Here is a 15,724-nt window from a genome sequence, read left to right as displayed (position 1 = left end):
TGAGTCCGTTTTAACTAGTTAATTTGAAGCTATAAAAAAAGAATATATAAAATTTTAACCTTAAAATCTTACTGTGTTATCACACTTGCACATTAAAATTTTAATATGATTCACATTAATTGTCGCTGGTGAGAGCCCAAATGTGTAATTTGTGTATTTGAATCATTTTATATTCAAAAATTGATCTATTTATTGATAAAAAGGTAGACTTGGTCCGCAAAATTTGATATAAATTGATATTTAGGTAAATTTAAACTTATTTTTGCAGGCCAAGTCCACTTCTTTATCAATAAATAGAAAAAACCCCAAATATTAAGTGACTCAAAGACACAAATAACATATTTGGACGCTCACAAGCGACAATTAATGTAAATCACATTAAAATTTTAATGTGGAAGTGTGATAACGCCGTTACGCTTTTCGTAAACCTTTTTTAAGTTATTATCACAGTCAACTTGGATAAATTTGTAAATTACTTCTTAAGTTGAATTTTAAGCAAAAAATAATATTCTGTTCATTACCAATTCATAACGGATTGGAACTATCTTAAAGGACAATCAATGGCAGAAATGTATGGGAACTAGTCCAACCCTTCGCCAGAGATAAGACTAGGCCCATTTTGTAGGTATTGGTGTATGACTTAAAAACTACCGAGACGACCGAGACCCAAGCCAAAAAGGACTGTCAATCATTGGGAAATACACGATATCCTTCTGAAAATTCACAACTTTGAGATTTTATTACTCGAAAACAGCTTTACCGATCTTAACGAAATTCGGCTGGAAGTCGATATATGAACTATTTTTATGAAACTTGGTTTTTTAGATAACGGCATATCGTAAATTCTTGTCGCCAAAGAACATTTCCTAAAAGAGAACTGAACTAAAAGAACATTTTCCTAAAAGAAACTGTATCCCTACCCCTCCATTTTTCTTTTATCCAGATTTTCCTCAAACATCCACAAATATTCTTTAATTCCGTTAAAAGTACTACATCGATTGCATCCTTTTGTCGTCTTTAGAAAAATGTTCTCCTTAAAAAAAGGGGCTAGGATTGCTAAAGTTGCTAAATAGGGTTGTAAAGTTACCGTTAACTAAAGAATTTGTACAATAGATTCTGAGTATAAATTAATTAAAACATTTTTTTCTCTGAACTTATTAATCAAAGTATTTAAATAACAGTATCTTTTAGGACCCTGAGATCTTCAGAGGTTTTAATTCTTTTTTTTTTTTCAAGAAGAATATTACTGCATAAGAGGCATTTCTCTATATACAATTCTTTGTTTATGAATTTTAAGGATGGTAAAAGATTTATAGGGAAGATTTGGAAAATTTCAGGGAAAATAAAGAGATAGAGATATGGTTTGTTCCATTATTTTTTCCTTGAGTCCTTTTTTACAAATTTTGCAAAAAATTCTTATACATATGTTTTATGCTCTAGTGCTTGTCCTACATCATTTTGGGGTTGGTCCCGGAACAAAAGTTGTTACCTTTGCCAATAACTGTTCGATGGTATAGGTCTTATTCGGGACGAAAGGTTGGACCGTTTTGCCCATTGTCCTCAGGGATTCTGGGGACTTTAAAAGATTTCCAACAAACTCGAATTTGTCGAAATCGCTAAAAAATTTAGTTTTAGATCTTAGATCTTGTTTTTTGTTCCTGAGAAAACATTTTAGACTCAGAGAAGTATGAGAATTTTAGAGCATTTTTTAGACGAAATGTGGGCTTATATACATTCTAAAATATTGTAAAAAAAAATAGTTTCAGTTGCAAAGGATTGTAAAGGTTGCGCAGATAGGTTAATTTATGGAAAGGCTTCCTCGAAGACCCCGAGACCTTAAATACCTTAACTTGCCCTTATAAATAACTTGGTGATATTTTATAAAATTGTGTAATTTCTGACGATAATGTCAAAAGTTTTAATCCACTGACGGTAGTAGGGGAAGTTTTGCAGGCCTTTCTTAATCTTCCCCAGAGCTTTCGGTCCGGATATGGACCTTTTTCAGTGGCTATAAGGGTATTCTTATTCATTTTAAAAATTATTCTTGTACAAGGTCGTTTTTTCGTTGGGCATTTTCAAATCTACTCACTCGACTAAACTATGTTTCTTGATTTCTTGAGGATCATTTGTCTTATTTACAATAATATAAATCATCACTCTCAGGAACTATCAATTGGGACGGTTTTTTTAATATTTTCTCTAAACTGTGTGATATAATTTCTAATTTCTCTACATACTGTGGCTTCTAGCATTTCATATTTCTCCAATATTCCTTTAAAAAATTTGACTCATTTTTTACAGGAAATTTGTGACTTAAAACTAAGCTATTAATTGTCATTAGATCAGATTCATTAATGAATTCTATGGGAAGAATATGAAGTGTTTGAAGGTTTGAAGTCAGAGTATGAGCCAAATCTTAAGAAGTTCCTCTGTGGAAATTTCGACGGATTAAAAAATATAAGGACACAAGACACATTGCTCTCTCGACAGAGTTTTAATAGTAAAATAATATTAATAATTTTCTATATTGATCAGTTCAGGAATCATATAAGAAATTACTGTGGGGAAATTGGGGCACAACCGAACATTTGACAACACCGAACACTAATTTTTAATTATACTTGGACTATGACGATCATTTTTTTCAGTAGACAAGCCTGTCTATAGTATCTATGAATTGATACGGGTCTCGTCCTTCGAAGTCTAATATCAAATTAAAAACTCGTAGTGTTCGGTGTTACCCCATTCTCATTGGTATTCCATTTTCTCCTATTATACCTTAAAACTGGTAGAAAAGTTTACGCACATTATATCACAAATTCGATGTGATATTGCGCTGACTTTATCCGATATTACAAAAATTACTACCGTAGATTAGGGTGACTTTACACCTCTGCTTAAGCTTTTTTTTTTAAGTTTAGCGCTTAAGAATAAGTTTAAAAGATCTCAAGACCGTAAGAGTATTTAAGGATGATCTAAAGATCATCCTGAACTGCTAAAATTAAAGAAAAACCTACGAAAAGCAAGAGTTCAAAGTCATCCCCGGAGAGCAATGTCCCCCGCTTCTACCATGCATTAAATCAGGGGCATGACATTTCCTATGTTTCCCATTTACAGCGAGCCGAAAAAATTTTTGAGTTTATTAGCTGTTGAATTAGTAAAAAATACTAATACAAAATAAAAGCCAATTTAATAACGAAAAGGCAACCGAAAACCCTAAATTGGTAATCTACGTAGTTTTGGAGATATCTCGTGAAATGTGTACGAAAACAGGGAAAAAATTACACTAAAACCGGTCGCATTTTTCAGATCTAATGTCACCCCCTGGCATTAAATATTAATAAAATATTTCAAATTTCAGAATAAATATTATTATGCTTTAAAATGAAAAAATGAGCATTAAAAAATTGGAAAAATTTGCAGTAAAATATGATGAAGGTATTGACGTCATGTATCTCAAAACTAAACTTAGAAGTATTGTAATAGCCAATTGTTTTTTTTTAAGCAAAGGAGTTGGAACATTATAAAATCCAAGGGTATAAAAACTACCATCTGCAGTGAGAGTAATTGTTGGGAAATCTCATGAGAAATCTCTCTCTTGTCGCACAATGATCGATAAATTTCTCTAAATTTGCCAAAGAAATCAGGAGTTCCCTAGTAAATTTGTTTGGTATTACTCTACGATTTTCCTGAAATGGATTTCATTTGGCGCGTCCTAAGCAAATTTACCTGGTAGGTTTGGTGAAAGGTGAGAGGGTGCCTCTTTCCCAATTGATGATGGTAAATATTGAGCTAAAGGAATCCAATGTTAATTCAGTGGATGGCTGGAGATATAGAACACCCTCATGGAGAAATTGTTCAGGCAACTTCCTCAAAAATAGCATCTACATCCGCAGAGGGGAAAAGCTATCGATCGGATAACTTTCCCAGTCAGCCTATCAGCTGCCGAAGTCCAGTGCCTCACGATGTCTGGTGAAGTTCACACGTTTGAGGGTTATTCAGTGTCAAAGTGAAAGTCTCCGTGAGAGCTTTACTTTCTCTCCATTGAAATTTCTCTTTTAAATCATTCCCTTTTGGTATTAGGGGATGCAATGTCTTACCGCAAAGGATAAACTCCTGCGGTGATTTGGTGTAGATTCTTGTGGACCAAATAAGTTTCCAAATGCAAGAAGAGGCTCCAGTGGGAGAAAGTGAGGGGGAAAAAGCCCGCATAGCAGCCAAATGTGTTGGAATATGTGTGATAAACTGTACAAACAAGAATTCAATAGTGGCAGCTGAGGAACAAAGTGCAATGATTAACGGAGTTTATTGAGTGATTTTGCTGTGAAAAAGTATAACTTTTAAGAATTTATTTATTCCCACCAAATAATTTGCATTAGCGCCAAAGTTCATTCATCAACATTTAGATTATGATACCCAAAACTCAGTGATTAAACCTCCATTTATATCATTTATCATCTTCAAACATTTCACAAGTTCAAGTGCAAGTAGTTACCATCGGGGTTCATCATGCCGAATAGCTTAAGACTGCCAGAAACATCCCGATCTCGCATTGCCTTTGTGAGAGTACCTCCGGAATCTGATGATTCTTCCCATAACAGCCATGATTCACCGTGAGTTACCATCGAATTTGAGTGTTGTTTAGTTCTACATGTGCTTGTTTTTCTCTTATTTCACTTATTTGTTCAAAATTGTGCCACCAATTACTCTAATTAAATAGTATATAGTCAAATTGTTCCACGAATTATTGCTGCGTAGATAAAAAAGTTCAACTAGTCAAAAATTATTCATACATCATGAATAATAGCGTATGAGGCATTTTAGGGAAAAGATACTTTAATGGAAGAAAAACCTTCGTGAGTTCTAAAACATTATGAAAATAAATAAAAATCCATGGTTCTAGAGTAAATGGCCAATTCGTTGGATACCCTAAGGGTCCAAATAAATTCAGGCTGATCCTGGAGGATATTTAGCCTGTAATATTTGGCAGTAAAGATTTATTCCAAACTGTTATACACTGATGAGGACTAAGGGCTTAGGATCATTAATTAGAGATCCTTTGCAATATTGTTTTTAACCTAATCCTTTACTATTAAATTTTTCGAGCTAAATATTCTTAAGGATCATCCCGATTGTATTTTAACCTTAATTCTTAAAATATCTTTTAAGAAAACAAGGAAAAGATAATTTTATGAGAAATGCAATTTTTCTATTAATAAGAAATATTATACATTTCGATAATAATAATATAAAAAAATTGTGCTTATTAGTTAAAAAAAAACTAAGGGAAAGTACTCTCCCTTCCAACGTTCATGCCTTCGATTCATGTGAATTTTCTTTTACTTTTCCTAAGGAACTTACACATTTTTATTTAATAATAATACGCTTATTATTATCAATTATTGATAATTACGTGGTAATTATGTGTAAGTCTCTTAGGAAAAATAAAATAAAATTTACATTATTCGAAGACATGAACATTCGAAGAGAGAGTACTTTCCCCTATAAAGGTTTTGCTAACAGAAGTTGGGGAAGGTGGGGCTACTTTGAGCTGTGGGGCTACATTGTTATACGATTTTTTCACTCATTTTTAAATGAAACTAATCCTTACAATTATTTTATTTAGATCCACAATTGTTTTGTCTATCCAAATTACATTAATTTAAAACCCAGTTTCTTTTACAAATATATGGAAAAAATCGTATAACAATGTAGCCCTACAGCTCAAAGTATCCCCACCTCCCCCTATCATTTAAATTCAAAAAAAAATTATTTTGAACCATAAGAGATTACGTGTGCCAAAAAGATTTAAAAACGCCATATTTTCTCTATTTTTTCAACATAATTAATTTTTATTTTTATTTAAGTTTGTAAGCATAGAAAAACAACATCTAAACTATATTTTCTGAAATTTTCATTTAAAAATCTTAAAAAAATAGCCGTTGGGGCCCGATTTTCAGAGACCTTTTTGAAATAAAACATACTTTGTAAAATAAATTGTGATCAAGATATAAAAAGATTGTACCGTTCAAGTACGAGTTTAACTCGTCAGTTAACACAAAATATTTAGTTTTCTGACATCAGACGAATATACTCTGAGGAATTTTGTCCAACGAAAGGTATGTTTTTTTTTTCTTTCAAAAATCGTCTCGAAAAATCAGGTCCCACGGGGCTGAATTTTTAAAATTTTGAAATGAGAATTTTAGAATAAAATATTTAAAATGTTGTATAACCTTATATGGTTGAGAGTTCGAATCATTTTTTTGTATTATGTTTAAAGAAAATGCAAAGGAGATATGCTTTTTCTAGGCGGCATGGCCTACGTAACACCTTAGGGGAAAGTGCCCGCCCATGCTTTATACCATTGGAAGCTTCGTAATGACTAAATTTTTCCTATGATTCTCAATAAACGTGATTCCACAATATATAATATTTGAAAAACTGGCCACTTTTCCATAGTTTTTAAAATATGGTTGCGATGAGTCACATATATAATTGTGAAACATAGAAAATTTAGGCATTACGAAGCTTCCAATGGTATCAAGCATGGGCGCTTTCCCCTAATTGAAGTGAATTGAATTTATTTTTATCTCATTTTTCATCTGTTTCACCTTTTCATCTCATTTTTAATCTTTTTCACATCATCAATGATCACAACCTCCAGGACCAAACGGTAATGTCCCTTCTCTGGTTGAATGTTTTTCGGTTTTAGAATATGTCTTACATTTCATTGGGACTAGGCCAGTCAAAAATAGAGACCTGGAGATGAAGCATTTTTAGCACATTGCACAATTTCAAAATTTTGAATTGTTGTTGTTTCTTTAAAAACTAATGGTAATTTCAAATGTACGCAAATATTGTATTTTGTATTTTGCATTATTAATTTTAACGATTTAAGAAAGTCACTAAAGAGCTTACAGTCATGACGTCATGACCTATATTCATGTTCCCGAAAACTCAAAACAATAGAGCCTCTAACAGAATGTTTCCCCATGTGTGTAATTTTCCAAAATTTTACATGTCCGTGGATTAACTCTTAAGTCATCACTGACAAACATTAAATGCTATTTAACCTTCAAATTTTGAGTTTTCCTCTTCAAATTACACATTTTTAAACAAAATTCTCACTATCCATATTTAAGTTGTGCGTGAGTGATGAGAATATATTTAGAAAAATAATTATACATTAAAAAAAAATTGAGAAAAGGCCCTTGATCTTAAATTATTCTAAATTAGTGTCTTCATATTCTTTTATAATGCTAAAAATATATTTAGGGGGAGGCTTTGAACTTTCGCACACAAAAATGATGTTCAAGTTCAGTGATTTTTTCTGACTACCATGCAAACCGTATGGATTCTCCAACTATGCCAAAAAAATGTCTTACTTATAAGGTTCATAATCCCACCAAACAAAATCCCAGGAAATCCTTAGATTTTCCTCCAGAGGAAAATGAAAATTGAATGGCGATTTGTCCGATAGATGAATCAAGTTTCTATTATCGCACACGATTCACGCCATCATTGAACACCCCATTTTCACCGTAAATTTTGCACCGGACACTAAAAGTTGCACATCATTGTTTAAAGGGAACTCTAATCTACTTGATTAAACTATTTTTATAAGGAATAAAACATTTTAATATCACTTTTTTGGAACTTTTATGAGAGATGTTTTATTGACATTAAAAACCATTTTTTTGCTTGATTCTACGAGAATTTCACTCCGGAAACGGTTAAATCTGATGAATACTTTCTTGAAAAGTCCAAATATCACCAAATTTACACGAATCAATAAGTTTTTAAAGCTAAAAATTGACTAAAACTTTGCAAGCGAGAAGACCACACAAGATTCCACCATTCCTCCGCGGAGCCGGATATGCACAAAAACCTTTGAATGCGCATCATTGAAGATTTCCCTGTTCCTGCAGCTGCAGGAATCGGGATTTAGCACAGATATTGAGCTTCAGCAGGTGAACAAGCTAAAATTTTCACAAAACATCTTCTTACGGACAATTTCTTTTCTTTGACATGAAAAACAACACAATAGTGAGGTTATGTCAAAGATTGTCAAAAACCAGTTGTAAACTGTGTGAGCTTATTGTAGATGTGATTCTTTCATTGCACATTCAGTTTGTGCAAGCTTGAAAAATATTTTTATATCAAAGAAATGCAAAATTGCTTAATAATTACTCAACTGCAACCTATTTGAGTCAAATTACTTCTTGTTTATCAACTTTACGATTTTTAAGTTTTCCTTTTTAGTGGTGGATCAAATCGGTAGATTACAATAGATGTGAATATGAGGGATCGCATCTAAAATGAAGTTTCTTGGAAAATGTGAGAGAAGCCATGTCTTCTATGTGCGATCGATGAATCTGAGTCAAGTTTGTGAATTTTGTTCCACCCACAAAAAGTGCCTGTTCAGCCTAAAAGATTTTTACTTAAATCTGATTCCTAATAACCCTTCTACCCTGTGTGATAGTAGTTTTTCAGAAAAGTGATATTAATTGTGCACAATCGTATGAAATATTGCACAGCAAAATTACAGTTTTGGACCTGTTTTTAATTTTTGTTTCCTAAAACTAGGGGAAAAGGATTAGACTCCCAATTTTTTCAGGAAAGGTGTGATTTAAGACTAGCTACTAAAATATATGGCCATCAGTGAAAGTTATAAAGTAATACCGGAGAAATTCGAAGTGTCCGATGGTAGCGTATGTGCGAAACATCAAAGCCTCCCCCTACATAACAAATGTAATTTTCGTCTCCTAAGAGATTCAGAGTCACTGTCTCTACTTAAGTTTTGATAAAAAAAATATAGAAAAACAAAATTCGGCTGATTAACCCTTTAAGGACGAGTCGGACACCGGTATCCCAAAAAGCAAAAACAATTGTTTTGACTATATAAGTTATTTTGTTCTCTAAATTATCCCGAAAAATTGCTTTTTTTTAATTTTTGGGACATCGGTCGGTGGACCATTCGTTTTAAAAGGTTTCAATAGTTCGAGTTTAAATAAAATAAATGATAAAATGTTCATATAGCAGTCTGCGATGGAACTTAGAATTTATCTTTATTATTTAAATTACGGGAAAGTTTGGACAATAGATGCATGTGTCGGAGTACTATATCTTAGTAAAAGTTATTGATAATTTTGGTACCTCATAATTAATTGTAGGTTTTGTTTCTTTGACCTTTTTTAATGTTTTTTCTTTAGTTTTTCTTAATATTTTTATGTGCGTACTTTTAAGAGAATTGTACTCGATTTGTTAAAAACTGAAATGAAATATTATTTTTAAATAACTTAGTAAACGAAAGCCAGCAGTAATGCACCTTTAATACATTCTAAAATTCTTTAATGAACGGATGAGAACAAAAACTTAAAGTGGTTGCGTTAGTAATTTGTTTCTGGATTCTAAATATTGATAAAAACTTCTTATATAGTCATCATAAGATATCCTCGCCCCACTCCACGACACGTATTTCTATTTCTTTATTTTTCTTTTTCGAAACAATAAAACCAAACTTCATAATATAATATTTCTTACCATTTGAATGAAATTGAATTAATTTTTGAACTGTTAATTTTATGATTTCAAACTTTATAAAAACTTTATTTATCAATGCGCAATCTTCTAAACAAGAGAGTCTATTTGCTCATGGTTATCTTGCACAACTTTTACGCTCTTTGCCTTGAAATTTAATGGCAAATTGTACGAAAAAAAAATTGGAAAGAACTTTCACAAAAAAAACAAGGATAAAATAAAATACTCAGAATTAATTGAAATTTGTTTAATTTGCAAAAATGATTTTTTGTGAAATGTTTTATCAGTCAAAACGATTATTATTATTCTTCGGCAAACACCAAAACTCACCTTGTCGTGATTTATTCAAGACAATCCAAAAGTGTCCCATGTTTCTTGGACAAATCAATTGAAGAGACAGCCATGGTCAAAAATAACCTGATGAAAAATTCAATTAAGAGAAATTCAAATCATCAGGTGCTTACATGGAAATTTCCATTAGATAGCACAAATTTTGTGAATATATTTTTTTTGGTGAGAGGTCATGAGATTTCAATTGCATTCACCAAAATTGTCAAAATGACCTCAAATTATGTGATGTCTCTTGGAGTGGGCAAATGGCTTTTTGAGGGGGATTTCTATGCAAACAAATTGGCAAAGTTGGCAAATAAGCCGTAGTCCGTAGTCAATTGGCATTTTTGCACTGTAAAGATGTTTTATTTGCTTATTTGTTCACCCACCTCCAAATATGGGGGAGAATCAGTATGGAAAATTGCTTGTTTGTCCAGTGATGGATATGAAATCATCCTAAAATTGCACCATAAACACACCCGATGTGGAGGAGGAACTATTGTTAACCTCTGACCTCCAAAGTGAGTCACCTATTCTAAGTCGCATCGGAGGTCTAGGTTAATGCTTTACGCGAGGAAAATTAATTAAAAAAACAAACAGTGCGGAATGTGCAAAAAAACCATTGCATAAGAATTAGTTCTTTTGCAAGAAAACAAAAAAAAAATTGAAAACAGAAAAGCAATGGATATTCTCTGCAGTCAGACACTTCGTGTATTGATGTTTCAATTAATTTAATTACAAACTGTCGCCGAAGGAAACAATAAACAGTATGTTAAGTAAATTGTTTGCAGCTGCTGAAAAATTTATTTTCGCTCTGTAAGATTCAACAATGACAGAAAATATACCCCTTTCTAGATAATTAATAATCATTTTACATGATGTAGTCACGATTTCTTAAATTTAAGTTCAAGTGAGATCAATTTGAGGCGCAAATGAGGAGGGATTCTTATGTCTTCAGATGAAGCTTAAGAAGAGCAAATTACATGATAACATTTCATCACAGTCCAATGAAAATGACATCATTCCAAAACTTTATATGGTGTGGGGAAAACTTATTAATTACTAATTGTTACCAAGTAATTATATCGTCTCTTACAAGTTTCACAATCAATTGACAATGATTATTTTTAAACAGAATGCCACAATGAGGATATGAAGAAACATATAAAGCATTATTATCAATTATTTTACCATCTTGCTCAATCATAAAAGCATTTAAATAGTGGAACTATAAAATGTATAATAGCAGTATTTTAATATTTATATATTTATTTTGATTATGCGGAGGGGTAGTTTTTGATATCCTGAATAAGCTCAGAACATAAATAATTGTAGAAGTCAATATTTATGATTTTTTTTTTTAAATACCGCAACAGTGAATTTTTAATTTGAGCAATTTTATGCAAGAAGGGCAGTTTTTGAGAAATAAAAATATGAGAGCATCTTTCTGGAGTAAGATTACCAAAAGGGAACAACAGACATCTCGCTTGAGTTGTGCCCCTATTTCACAAAAGTAGCATGTAAATCGTTTCCGTTCCCTTAACCCTTTAACGACGAGACAGTTTTCGCTGACCGAAAATCAGCAATAAAAATGCAACTGATAAACAAAACTTGTGAATCATCTTACATCGAACCTTCGAAAAACCGACAGAGTCTGATTTGGTATATTTTTTGTCTCTATGAACGATAGGGACAAAAATAGCCCTAAAATTTAAGTAATTTTTCTGACTATACCAATGACCAATAATTTTCACTCTAATGAAAAATATTATGCTTGAGTATTATAGTTCTTGTTCCAAAACGGTTTTGCTTTAAAAAATTTGGAAGTATAAAAAATAATTAAAATCAATTTTGATTAAGAATTTAAAAATTCGTAATTTTTGAGCTTAAAAATTTAATAAAATCTCAAAATCAGAAATATCAACTTGGTCCCCTATAATTTCCCAACAGCGGTAAACAAATTGCTGATTGGATAGCCAATAGTCGGAACTTACACGTCGTCTAAGTCATTATAAAATTCTTTTATATTTTGTGTATTTTTATACAATATTATTATAAAAAATGTCGATATAGGTGATTGATTAGGCAGTTACGACATTGATTGTTAATCCAAGTAATGAAATAAAAGGTTTTTAACTATAGCTTAAACTTATTTTAATATTATAATATCATTACTATGGTCTTAGAAGTTGTTTTTCTTTTCAAGTATAACAGTTTAATGATATCATTTCAAAATTATAGTAATACTGAAAATCCTAATGATAACGCAATTTTGTGGGCTTCAATTTAATATTTTGTTTTTCGCCGTTTGTTTTTTCCCTTGAAAATGTGCCTTGTCTCTTTAAAAACTTTGGGATTGTAGACCGATACTGGCTATAACTCAATAAATGATTTGAATAATTTGACTGCTGAAGTTAGGCTTTGGCTTTCTAATCTTGATGTGTAATTTAAAAAATGCGGTATTTATTATCCTGTTTTATTTTCTCTCTTTTTTCAATGTTTTAATTTATTTATTTCTTTTAAACCTGTAAAAAGGATCATACTGAGGTAAAGTGTCCTCAAGTCGACCGGTAGAGTTATTAATTCAATTTATTTATATTTGCACTAATATTTGGCGTATAATCTAACATTAATAGGTCAATTATTCCATAAATAAATATGAATCAGTAACAAATTTATAGAAATTCACCATCAAACATTCAAATATTGACACCCGTCGACTCGGGTGCACTTTACCTTATACGTCAAAATAGTAGAACCACCACCCCCGCAAAAACCACAATTTTATCTTTTGTATTTTTTTATTTCAATTTTAATTAAAATATTTTAATTGAAATATTGTTTTAAATTTTATTTATTTTAGAAATTACTAAAAAGTAAACTTAAAAAATTGAAATGGTAGCGTGGCATCTTAACTATATTTGAATTCTACGAGAGAGAATTTCCTAGAATCCAATTTTTTTTACAACTTTCCGCCATCCTGGGTTCCAAACGGTAAAAGATATTGACTTCCGGTCTTCGGTGACCCCCCACAAGCCAAAATTCTCTAGCGAAATAACTTACCCAAATTAGCCCCCACCCTTTCCATCCACTCCAAAAATATGTTTTTCTTACTTATCTCAAAATTGGTCTAGGCGATTTTGTTCATTTTCGGATATGCTTTGGAGGTTGTTCAGCTGAACATTTCGTCCTTAGGGCCTAGACAGACCTGAGGATCAGGCGAGAGATGGCTTAGCGTAATTATATTAGAAATAATGGTTAAACTACATTTCCATCATTTTCCACTAAGTCGTCTCTCAGCTTAAGTCGCAAGTGTGTCTAGGGCATTAGACACCTATCACCGGAAAAATCGCCATCTTGAACTATGCAAGGTCAATTTTTTAACCACCCTAGAGGGCCTAATTTTCAACAGATTTGGTCAAACAATTTATTAAAATGTTTACTTATAGAATGTAATACGGTCTTGAGACCTAAGGTTTAGTAGTATGGCTAAACTTCTCTAAATACTTACCGGACAGACCTTTTTTGAAAAATTTAGCTTAAAGGCCTCTACACATTGGGAACAATTTTCGACAAAAATTGTATTTTTGAAGGAAATTGCTTGCAGTGCTGTAGGTGGAAGCGTCGAAATTCTGCCAAAAATGCATTTTTTTTTATTAAAATTGCTTCGAATGTATATAGGCCTTAAAACTGGTTATCAAAAGCAAATGATCGACTTGATCTTAAAAAGTCAGTAAAATTGCTTATTATTTAGGATTTAGACTCCTTCGGGAACTGGGCTAAACCATCAGTCTGAAACACGTATAAGGCAGAGCTTCTTTTCGGGAGTTCTAGCGGTTCGCAAAGCCTCGGATGCTTTGTCACCCTTTTTATTACCAAACCTTATTAGGCCCAATATTTAATCGTGACTACAAAAAATAAGGGATGGAGCTTAACCAAGAGGTTAATTACTATCTTTGAGCAAGATTTGAAAATAAATTTAAAGTTAAGTATCATAGCATTAATAAGGTTTTCAAATAGGATTGAATTTTTATAGATTATTTCATCCTTAATACGATCTTCTTCAAAATTCAATTCAAATTCTAAATGAATCTATTCCCGGAAGATTTCCCGCGCAAACTAGAGAGGGTACACCCCTCCATAGTCTTTGGTACTAAAAATAGCGCGCCAGAGAGTCGGAAAATCTAATTGAATCGATCGTCAGGTGCTCCAAGAGGGTGTGAGTGGTGTTTTATTAATTGATTAAATAGCTCACTGACTCCGTCATCATCGTCAATCGTTGCGCACGTTTTATCATTTGAAAGAGGAAAGGGAAGAATCTGTCTTTCCCACACCCCATCCGTCATACTTACATCGATTTTTTCCTCTCCAGAATTTATGTCGTCTCCACCCTCAACATTGACCCTGTTTCACATTTTTACGCCCTCCCCGAAAAAAAAACCAAAATAACTTTCTAACGAATTTTCTTGCCACGCTGTATCCAGCGGGGGTGGTTTTTGAATTTTTCATTGAACGCCTCATGAAAAGCCTTGGAAAAAAGTATCCGAAAAGTGTCTCTCACAAAGGAAGCGCTAATACAGGCTGGAGTGTTTGCTTTTACAAAAAAGGTATAATGGATTTACATAAAAAGAATCATGCTAAGTTTGTGAGATTATTATAAAAGCATATCTAAGATCTTTTTATGAACTATAGAATTTCGAGGGAAGAATAAGATATTGTGGAAGATTTTCGTTTGATGTTTGTTTGAATTTTCAGATAGTAATGATTCACTATTTGAGGTGTGAATCACAACAATCAAGTTAATGAAGTATTAAATAGTTTTAATGTTTGTGTGTAAAAATATTTTATATGTACTTCAGGGGAAGTATTAAATTTTACACAATATTTTTGTAATACAAAAGAGATTAAAGTAAATTATATTATCAAAATAACACAGTATTTCTTATTCAATGATAGGTTTTTTTAAATTGAAAAATGTTAAATTCTTGTCTTGAATTGAAATATCTTACTTAAAAAGGATAAATTTTTTTTTTTGTTAGTGATTATCCAGGACACATTTTTTGTGTTAATAAAGTCTTGTAGAATTCTATAAATAAGGCGTTATACAACCAATTTTTTTTATAATCTGCTTACGGTCTTGACAGACCTGAGAATAAGCCGAAAGACGGCTTAGCGTAATTATATTCGAAATAATGATTAGAATTCATTTCCATCATTTTCCACTTAAGTCGCCTCTCGGCTTAAGCCATAAGTGTGTCTATGGCATTATAACGTTTTGGATTTTGTCATTGAGACTACTAAAAGTACCATGATGCACTCTTAAGAGACTTAACGGGTTACGTGTGTCAATATAGACAAAAAACAAACTATTTCCCTTTTTTCAAAATAATAAAAAATTTATTTAATTCAAGCACTTAGATATATAAAAGTTCAATGTTTCAACAATGTATTCCGAAATTTTCATTTCAAAATTTCAAAAATTCAGACTCTGGGACTTGATTTTCACACACCTTTTTGAAAAAAAAATACTTTCCCGTGGACAAGATTTTTCGGAATTGCTTTATCTGAAATACAAAAACCAAATATTTTCTGTTAACTCTTTCGCGTCTTTAGGGTCATATATGACCCGGGGAAAAAAGTTTCTTTTTGGCTATTTACATTAATTGAAATCTAACTGGAGTCTTGAGAAAATGAGCCAAGAATCTTACATCCTTCTATTATGATGTCGTGCACGAACACATAGATTTCAATTAATGTAAATACCCAAAAAAAACTTTTTTCCCCGAGTCATGACATTACCCTAAAGACGAGAAAGAGTTAACGGATGAATTAAACTAATCCTTGAACGAAGGAT

At 32.0% G+C, this 15,724-nt stretch overlaps 1 protein-coding gene across 1 annotated transcript in view; it reads left to right on the top strand.

The window, feature by feature from the left end:
• Positions 1-3,944: 3,944 nt before the first annotated feature.
• Positions 3,945-15,724, top strand: part of LOC129807635 (P protein) — an 81,396-nt gene continuing 69,616 nt past the window's right edge. The window contains exon 1 of the mRNA XM_055857037.1: positions 3,945-4,613. Coding sequence (XP_055713012.1) covers positions 4,510-4,613 — 104 coding nt within the window. The 5' untranslated portion in view covers positions 3,945-4,509. The remainder of the gene's footprint in view (positions 4,614-15,724) is intronic.

This window comes from Phlebotomus papatasi, chromosome 3 (assembly GCF_024763615.1).
Source record: "Phlebotomus papatasi isolate M1 chromosome 3, Ppap_2.1, whole genome shotgun sequence".
Classification (NCBI taxonomy): Eukaryota; Metazoa; Arthropoda; class Insecta; order Diptera; family Psychodidae; genus Phlebotomus; species Phlebotomus papatasi.
This window is presented reverse-complemented; position numbering and strand designations above follow the sequence as displayed.